The sequence below is a fragment of the Sorex araneus genome, chromosome 9 (genome assembly GCF_027595985.1).
Source record: "Sorex araneus isolate mSorAra2 chromosome 9, mSorAra2.pri, whole genome shotgun sequence".
NCBI classification, from domain to species: Eukaryota; Metazoa; Chordata; class Mammalia; order Eulipotyphla; family Soricidae; genus Sorex; species Sorex araneus.
The window spans coordinates 20,761,029-20,771,530 of record NC_073310.1 but is presented as its reverse complement, the minus strand read 5'-3'; the positions used below and the strand labels follow the sequence as shown (position 1 = coordinate 20,771,530).

The following is a 10,502-nucleotide window of genomic DNA, read 5'->3' as shown; positions in this document are numbered from 1 at the left end:
ACACACATATACACATAAGGTATACACAAAGAACACAGAGCATTGTCAAATAAACCATGTGGTTTCTAGAGTTCATCAGCTCAAATTTTCTAGTCAGACAACTATGATCTGATTTTTTGGAATATTATTGCCAAAAACTCTATGTGATGACGGTATTTCTAACTCCCAGAGAAGTCATTATAGATGCTAAACATAAAAATCTAACACTGAGATTTTAGAAATACCAGTGATGATTATTAAAAATGTTTAGTGTCCTGCAAGACCACAGATTTGAGAATATTTAGATCATTTCTCAAAATGAAAATAGAATTCTTTAATATAGCTGCCAAAAGTAATCAACTCAACAATCTTTTGAATTCATCACCATTTTAAAGAATTGGATAGAATCAATCATGAATTGTGATTCAGGGAATACAAAAGATTAAGTAGACTGAATACTTATCTGAGTACTAAGACACATATCTTTATATTTTGTGATAAAAGTTCCCTTTGCTTATTATATCTTTGTTCTCTGTGCAAATGTGTTTTGGAGTTTTATCTGAGTTTTGCTTACTTTCTTGGTAAGTTGCTCACTTTGGAAACAGTTTGTTATTGGTCATGTCTTCTCCTTCATTATTTTAGTTTGGGAAAAGTTCATTTGATATTTTAGAATTTTTTCAGAGAGCTGAAAACTTTTTCACCAAACGAGTCTTAATTGTGCAGGCACCAACTGTCTAAAATCATAGAAACTTTTACTAATTACTTAAAAGATTGTCCTTTCCCTTGACCTCTATGTTATCAAATCTCCCAGAAGGTTGTTTATTTTTCACATCAGGTGAGTGACCAGCTGACCTAACTTCTTTAAGGAATCTGGGACATATAAGATTGATACCACTCATAAGTGGTATGTAAAGAATAAATAAGGGTATGGACAATGTCCATTGATAGAAAACCTTGGACACTGGATTAAAGACATGAGACATGAGAGGGCAGAATGGGCACTGGGGGAGGGATGGGAACAATCACTGTAAGACTGAAATGCAAACACGAAAGTTCATAAGTTTGTAACTATTTCACGGTGATTCACTAATAAAAATTAAAAAAAAAAGAAATGAGAGGGCAGGTGGAGAGGAAGGTGAAGAGTTGTAAAGTCACAAGGGAGCATATGTGGAGGGTTTAAACACATGGGTGGTGGCCTAGGGGGTTACAGTATGCACCCAAACCATCATTGTCAATCAACAAAGAATGAGGGTATGTGTGAGGTGGAAAGAAGGTGGTACCAGAGGTGACACAGAAACAGAAATAGAGGGTCATGGGGAGTTTGTTGGTGGTTCTGTGCAGTAACTTATATATCAGGACCATAAATTCAATAACCATTGTCATCTAGCCCTCCAACTTATAATATAAAAATGATAATTAAAAAAGTGATGCACACAAGCATAATTTATAAAATATTTCAGAAATACATCTCCAGAAGAAATGTAAGACTTTCTTGATTGACAGATGGTATTTCTCCCACTGCTAACCTGTAATCTAGTGCAAAGTAACTGCCATTGCATGGAGGGAAATAACCAAATGTTCTTGGCTACGAAGAAATTCTACCACCATATTTTCCATCTTCAATTCTCTCATGCTTTCCTGCTGTTCTAGCTGCTGATTTATTAGAAGGTCGTGAGAAATTTTTAAAAAATGATAATTAAAGGCAACTGAATAAATTTAACAAAACAATGAAATCAAAGATGTACACACACTAAGATTCAATTATAATTAACTCAGAAATTATGAACATACACATTAATGACTAAAACAAACGAACAAACATTTAAAAAAATACCATCAAGGAAAATCATGATACCAGTGTTTCTATGGATTGACCACAGAAATAATAACAGCAAGAAGGAGAAACTTTAAAATCTACACTCTGAGGCATTATGCTTCATTGTAATCTATAGATATTTTATAATATGAAAATGATAGAACATTTATCTTATGAACATAAAAATTTAATCCTCAAAATACCACACCTTAACTTCAGCATCGTATTAATTAATGATAGGTCACAACAGGAAGATTTGATTTCTGGTGAGTAGTAATGGTTCAAAATATGAACCTCAATATCCCAACCATATCAGAGAATGTACATAGGGCCAGAGTGAGATACGGGGATATAAGAGGCTAGGGACAGTTTTTGTCTCACTTCTCCTCTGTCTGTGTCACTGTGGGTTACACGAAGCTGCTCCCAGTACCATGGTTAACCCCACAGATGTAGTCAGCCTCATCTTCTGCTTGGATGTTCTGGATGGTCAGGAACCGATCCAGGCCAGAACCTGATACTGAGAAGCGATCAGGGATCCCGTCTCCCTTGGATCCAACTTGACCATCGGGACCCACACGCATCACAAACCGGGGGCCTTTTCCTTGGCTCTGCTGGTACCATTCCACTTTGTAGGTACTGTAGCCACTGCTCAGCGTACAGGTGAGCTTTACTGAGGTTTTCAGGGAGGCAGATGCAGAAGATTCTTGAGTCAGAGCAGGCTGAGAGAGGGACCCTGAAAACACAGATACCTGTTAAGCATTTTCAGAAGGTCAGCAAAGAAGAGCAATACGGCTGTGAGGGGCAGGCATTTTTCTGTAGTTTACAATGAAGACAGACACCCTCACCTATGCAGTGAAGGAGGAAGGAGAGGAGAAAGAGTGGAGTCCGGGCCATGGTGCAGACACTCAGAACTCTGTGAGACAGGTATGCCTCCTGTTTCTTATACCCTCAGACTCAGGGGAAAGCAGTTTCATGCAAATGTGCTCTTCCTCTCTGTTCTACTAAGCTCATTCTTGCACCTTATTTCCCTCCCAATGTCCTGGCTTCAAATCTTGCTGCATTGCCTCTGGATTGGGTCTGATAAGAAAATACCCATGGGGATAGAGAGCAACTAGTGGCTCGGTCCAGTGAGCACTGAGCAGGCACCAGATGACAGGTGTTTGATTCCAAGGCTAACAGCCTCCTCCACATCACTAGGGCAAGGTGCACAGTGCCCCCTGCTGCCTCAGATTGACAATGTCTTTCACCAGAAGGTTGGTGACTCTCACAGAAGTCCCTGTTTCCCTCAGAGCTTGACCTTCTCCCATTTCTGCACAAGGACAGAACTTAACATATGCAACCTCCTACCTCACCTCATTCAATCCTTTTTTCATTAGTCTTTCACGGGAATCAATAGCAGCCATCCTTGTAAAATACAATAGAGAAGGGAGTGCAAAAGTGCATGGATGATCAGAGAAAAGGTAGTACAAATATGAAGTCACTTCCTAGGCTGCTCAATAATCATCATCTCCCATTTTCTACATGATCCTCATGAGATATACCTCATAAACTGAAATGGGTGTTTTGGGATTACAAAGAAACGGGTTTTCCTGAGAAAAGGGAACAACAAAATGAACTTTGAAGGACCTATTTCTGAGCTGAGGGGAAGGATAGTTAATAGATTTGAAACTGTTTGAGAATTAGGGAGTCTGCAGAGTAGGTTTAAGTGTGGCATCCCTTTTCAGGAGTAGAGACCATGAATTTCCTAATAAAAAGACCTACATCATTATCTTAGAGGGTGACTCTTGTGAGAGGGTCTGGACCTAAAGAGAGAGAACAGGAACATACACAAGTCAGTTTGGATACAGATGTAGTAGGGGTGAGAAGTTTTATAATGCAGAGAACTTTAAAGGAGAGGACAGTAGAGGATCTTTGTAGAAACTCAGGGAGATGACACGAAGATAAAAACTGATACTTGGGGCCAAAGAGATATTGTGGTTGAGACACTTGCCTTGAAAGTGAATTCCTGGGGCTGGAGCAATAGTACAATGGGTAGGGTGTGTACCCTGTACGCGACAGACCCGGGTTCAATTCCCAGCATTTTATATGGTCCCATGAGCACCGCCAGGAGTAATCCTGAGTCTTGAGCCAGGAGTAACCCCTGAGCATCCCCGGGTGTGACCCCAAAAAGCAAAAAAAAAAAAAATGAATTCCTGGTATCACATATCCTCCAAACTCCACCAGGAATAATTTCTAATCCTAGTGCCAGGAGTCAACCATAAGTACTTCCAAGCATGCCCAAATCCCACCCTCCCACACACAAACACAGAAATATATTGTTGCTTTGGAATTCCATTGATATTTGTTTTGACCATATAGAGTGGAGTATAGAGACCATGTGGTGTTGGGATCAAAACTCAGTTTCACATATAAAGTATTTTTCCAGCACCCAACAAACTTGTTAGCCTAGTATTTAGACATTTTATTGATTATTTGGTACAACTTGATTCATGGATTGCTCTGTCAACAAATTTTCAAACATAAATATTTGTAAAAATACTCACAATCACAATCACAATCACAAAATCCCGTTAATCACTGATTTCTCAGACGGGCTCAGTAACATCTCATTTCATCCTTTCCCTGAGATCTTAGTAGTCTATCTCGACTTGGCCCTCCTATGGATGTTGAACTGGGGGCTCTTCAGGGTCAGGGAAATGAGATCCAGCTTGTTACCGGACTTAGCATATGAATACAGCATGGGAAGCTTGCAAGGCTGTCCCATGTGGGCAGGAAACTCTCAGAAGATTGCCAGTTTCTCCTAGAAGGAGAAGTAGGCTAAAGATATAAGCACTTCTGGAAGCTTGCTTTTAAGTCTCTGGATGTTGGCTGTTGATGGGATTACACACACCTGGGTTCCTCTGCCGGTACCTTCATGCATGAGGCCTGTCCAAAGGTGTAGAGAAGAGCCTCCAGCATGGCTGTAGCTAGGTTCCAGTGGTCTTCGGCCCCCGGGAGCTCTGCTTAGGGTGGGGAGGGAAAAATAATAAAATAAAAATAATAATAAAATAATAAAATAAAAATAGTTATACAAGAAAATTTGCTTCTTAAATATTAGAGCTTAGAAATCTCCTGGTAATATCTTTAAACAATCTTAGACATTAACAGGGCTGATGCCCTAACTCGTGAACCTCTTCTTGCTGCCCCACCCTTGCATGTGAGATTCACCTCTTGGCTGACATCCCTGACCTTACTCAGGACTGAAGGCAGATCCCCTCCCTTCAGGTTGAGTCCTGGAGCCTTCACACTTGACCTCCACAAAACTCATAGCCCTAGAGTCACATCTTCTGAACCTGGAGGCTCTTCTCAGCAAGTTTACACTCTTCACAGTAATACTTCCTGCCACTGGTTAGAGATGGCAAGAAAAAAAATAGAGAGAGAGAGCAACTCAGTGCTGATTAGTACAGATTAGAATTTTTTTACTTCCCTTTAGTTCAAAATCCATGATAGACTACCATGATGCACACGGCACACTGCATTATCTGGGTCAGCATATGGACGAGACCCACTATGGAGTGGATCTGTCCTCACATCCTGTCCTATCTTAAGATCACACGGAGTCTCTCTCTGATTAAAATATCTGACAAAAGACTCAGTGCCTATCATACTTTCTCTCCACCAGTGTCTATGTTAGTCAATCTACAAAGGATCTTTCTGTCATGCAAATATTCCCTGAGATCAAAGTAAAAGTAAATATCAGAGGCATTCTATTTCTTCATATGCTGAGTTTTAACACTCTAAATAAAATCACCTTTGTATTTCAGATCTGATACAATCTGGTTTTATTTATTGTCACAGTTTTGTAAGGAAAATCATAACCTGTGGCTGTAGCAATAGCACAGTGAGTAAGGTGTTTCCCTTGCATGAGGCCAACTCGGGTTCGATTCCCAGCAACTCAATGGTCCCCTGAACACCACCAGAAGTGATTCCTGAGTGCAGAGCCTGTGGATCACTGGGTGTGAGCCCTAAAGGAAAAAATCATAGCTTATGACCATATTTTTCTCTATTTTGCTTTATATAATTCCTTAGCTTCCAATTACCCAGGAATTCTACTTTTTCTCACATATGATAAAGGACCAAAAGACACAATTTTGAAAGGCATTTCTGCTCCTATACTCATTGCAACAATATGCACTAGTCCAAAACTAGAAACAAACTCAGTCCAAAAACAAATGAGAGGATAATGGAATTGTGGTATATGTAAACGTGGAATATTACGCAAAATAACAGAAGATAAAATTATGTAATTTGCCACTATATGGATGAAAGAAGAGGATCATATGTTGAATGAAACCAGTCAGAAGGAGAAGGACAAAGCCACAATGATATCTATTACCTGTGAGATATAAAAGAAAATAAAATACGGGATTGTCAAATGATCAAAGCAACAAAATCTAACAATTGGCTTAGAACTTATCTTAACCAAGTCAGGGGACAGAGGATGTAAGTTTGTCTACACAACTGAGTCTCCATGTAGAGGGGATAGCTGGAAGGGATCCTTGGAATACTAGTGAATGGAAAGAGGTACTCTGGTGATGGGTTGGTGTTGAAATGATGTATGCCGAAAAATACCATTAACAGTATTATAAATCATAGTAACTCAATAAAAATTGGGGGAATTTTCCCCCTATGATTTACCATTTTACCTGAAGTAAATGGAGTTTCGAAACTGCTGATTATCTTTTCATGCCCTCAGAGTAATCTTTAATGAGCACTCACTCTCACATTGCTTCTCATGCCCATACCTAAAACTTCCTTTTCAATGTCTGAGAAAGGTGACTCAGAGAAATCAGGACGATTTTGCTGATGCTGCCAGAACTCTGTCAATACCTCATGGAGACACATCTTTCCAAAGGATCTCTTATTCACCTATTCAGTATGTGGGAGGGAGTCCAGTTTCTTTATGAAAGTTGGTTTCAGTGATCAAACAGTTGATGTACCTTCACTTAGGCGGAGGGAGGGATGCTTTGGTTGTGTGTGGGTTTTTACAACATCTGTCTGTGCTTAGGGATTACTCTTGCCTATATGCTTACGTTTCACTACTGGCAGTGGTTGTGTGTGGGGAGAATATTTGGTGCAGGGAATCAAACCTGAGTCAGTCACACGCAAACAAACATTTTACTCTGAATGACTAAATTCAAGGACGGAGTCAGAATATTGAAAGCAGGTAAATATAAATAAATAAATAAAAAACATATCTATAAAGTTAAAGCCCAAAATATTAACAAGAGAATTATCAAAGGTGATTCTTTGAGCCAGAAGAAGATGTGATACAGTTTTAAAAAATAATATAAAACTCTTTGAAGTGAACTTATCACTAAGAAAATCTATCTAGCTAAATAATTACTCAGATTTGAAGGAACAATATAGAATTTCATGAATGGTCAATAACTTATATTGGTAAAGCATGGCCCTGTAGCACCACCAGGGATTACTCTTGAGAACAGAACCAAGAATAGCCCCAGAGCACCTCTGCATGTGGTCTAATCCCTAACTCCAAAATTTTACTCTGAGAGGTCCCCATTAGATATTCATTAGGGGAGGACTCCAATATAGTGCTCAGTGGGCCCAGTTGCCTCACACAGTGATTCTCTGCCAATTGAGGCCAATGTTTGGCCCCGTGAGGTGGCTCTGCTCTTAGTGTGACAGTGCCAGGTGCAACAAGGGTCATCCCCCCAGGCTACACTTATTAGTGCTAGTGGACTACAGAGCTGACGATCAAACTGCGTCCTTGTAATGAAAACCATGCGCCTCACCACTGAGTGATTGCCCAGCCCTCTGGCTTTGATTCTCCCTCAACCACAGGATAATGGTCCGTTATCACGAACATATGGATTTGACTCATTGTTTGCTAAATACTGCGTGAACTGACTCTGAATAAAAGCAGGAGTTTCTGGAAATAAGTTTCTAATATTGTTATTTATGATACCAAAACATGAAACCATGGGATCTAAACAATATAGCTGAAGTATAACAGTAATATCCTGTATCTTAAAATAGTAGCGTAATGTCCCATAGATGAAAGAACTTTGGACAAATGAAAATAAATTATGCACAGCTATGGTTTTAGATCTCAGATACAACCTGCAAATCATTGTTCCTGAGGATGGTCTTATATGAGGTCAGACAAAAGGAACTGGATCCTTGGGTGACATAACGGGACTTGGGTGCTTCTTGTTACTTAATCTTTTCCACACAGCTATGTGGTTGGAACTAATCTTACCCACAAAATCACATGATTATGTTTATATGTGTGGCTGACAAGACACGGAGATGTTTTTATTTGAGCTAATTCTTCGTTTTAGAAGGTGTTAAGAGAAAACACAAGATAAGCATGTGGGAGATACAGGAAGGGAAACAGGGACATATCAGAAGTGGATGAATAGAAGATTTTGAGTCTGTTCATCAGAAGCTCTCGTGGTTGGACCTTAATGTCACCTGAAAGACAGGGATGGTCAGTCTTGTGTTCACTAGAACCCAGAGGACGTTCACTACTCCAGAAGAAGACATTCAGGCTGGGAATCACGACGGTAAATCAGTACTGGCAAACTTAGGAGTTTTCCTTCTGGGCTCCCACTAGGAACCCCCAAAGCTCATGTTTCCACTGCATTAAAAGATAGTAGACAGTAGATCTGGGTTTTCTATATAGTTTCTTTGAATAAAGTTACCTTAAACTTAGCTAATCCTTGATGTGCAGAAACTAACATCAACATCACAGGCCAATTGCCTGTGTGGTGTAAGAAGGAGAGGATATAGTCTAGCCTTGAGAGCTACTTAATCTTATCAGTGGAAAGCATTTGGATCCTGTGTGCTGTGGGCTCTAAAAGTGATTCATCCATCTTCCCTGGAGCAGGCTCAATGTTCATCCAGCACCTCAGACCCAGCTCCCCTCTTGCAGAACCCTCTGTCCTGATTTTACTCCTGAAGCTTCAGTGCCTGAAAATGAGAGAGAGGTCAGATCATCTCTTTGCTGGAAATACTTTTTCATTTAAATCTACTCAGTTTCTCAATACCTGAATGCCTTATTCTGTGACACAGAGAAAACTAAATAGCCCTGAGCACAGGAGCCTATGGATGAGGTGATTGATGAATAGTAGTGTAAAGAAAGTCTCTTAAACACCTACCAAAACACAATCCAAGTCCTGTGGAGGGCTTTCGACCTGCATGGTGGTGCTGATGGTCTAAGTAAGATACCTAGGCGGGTTATAGTTGCTATGCAAATAGTCTTATAAAAGCCAATCCATTTGTTTCTCATCATTAAAAATTGGTTTGCCAAGTAAAATATACATCTCTGCTCCATCTTATTTTTTTCAGAGTTCACTGAAAGTTGTATGTTCAACTATCTTAAATTGAAAAATCTTAGAATGATCTTTACGAAGCCGAAGTTGCTTCTAAATAAGTGCACTGAACCCGATCAATGCTCCCAAGGAGGAAGTAGCTTGATCAATTCAATGCTCGTTTCCTGACTGCAGTCAGAATTTTTTCTTTGAGATGTAGGGATGAAAGAGGAAGCCTCAGTTTCCCCTTAGCAGCTGATGTGACCAGTCCATTTTTAGCTGCCTTCCTTCTATATTTTAGGCATAGTGTCACATCTCCGGTTATTCCTGAGGAAAGGAGGCTTGAAATTTCCTAATACAAAGATTCTGCTAACTGAACACTAAGAGAAAATGGACAATACCCAAGGCAAATCATAAGTAGATAACCCAATCACCTAAATCAACCAGTCCACTTTGTAAAATCCATAAATTTTCATAAAATGTCTGTCACTTGGCAGGTAGCACAAATATATGGCCACTTAATCTTTGACAAAGGAGCAAGAAATGCAAAGTGGAACAAGGAAAGCCTCTTCAACAAGTGGTGCTGGGAAAACTGGACAGCTACCTGCAAAAAAATGTCTAATGCCAGGCACAAAAGTCATATCAAAGTGGATTAAAGACCTCAATATCAGACACGAATCTATAAGATTTGTAGAAGAAAATGTAGGAAGAACTCTCCATGACATTGAAGCTAAAAGCATCTTTAAGGACAAAACAGCACTGACCATGCAAGTGGAAGCAAACATAAACAAATGGGATTACATCAAACTAAGAAGCTTCTGCACTTCAAAAGAAACAGTGACCAAAATACAGAAAGAGCCCACAGAATGGAAAAGAATATTTACCCAATAAATAAGGGATAAGGGATTAATATCTGATAAGGGATTAATATCCAATACATGCAACATACTTGTAGAATTGTATAAGGAAAAAACCTCCAACCCCATCAAAAAATGGGGAGAAGAAATGAACAGAAGTTTCCTCAAAAAAGAAATACAAATGGCCCAAAGGCACATCAAAAAATGCTCCACATCCCTAGTCATCAGGAAGATGCAAATCAAAACAACAATGAGATATCATCTCACACCACAGAAACTGGCACACATTCAAAGGAACAAAAGCAACCGATGCTGGCATGGATGTGGGGAAAAAGGGACACTCCTTCACTGTTGGTGGCAATGCCAACTGGTCCAGCCTTTCTGAAAAACAATATGGACAGTCCTTCAAAAACTAGAAATTGAGCTTCCACATGACCCCGCAATACCACTTCTGGGAATATATCCCAAGGATGCAAAAGAGCACAGTAGAAATGACATCTGTACCTATATATTTATTGCAGCCCTGTTCACAAT

The 10,502-nt window shown here is 39.7% G+C and overlaps 1 gene segment (V, D, J or C); it reads right to left on the bottom strand.

Annotated features, from left to right (window-relative positions):
* Positions 1-2,202: 2,202 nt before the first annotated feature.
* Positions 2,203-2,708, bottom strand: LOC129407110 (immunoglobulin lambda variable 9-49-like). The segment is given in 2 exon segments: positions 2,203-2,528; positions 2,641-2,708. Coding segments are annotated over 2 exon segments (375 nt in total).
* Positions 2,709-10,502: the final 7,794 nt, after the last annotated feature.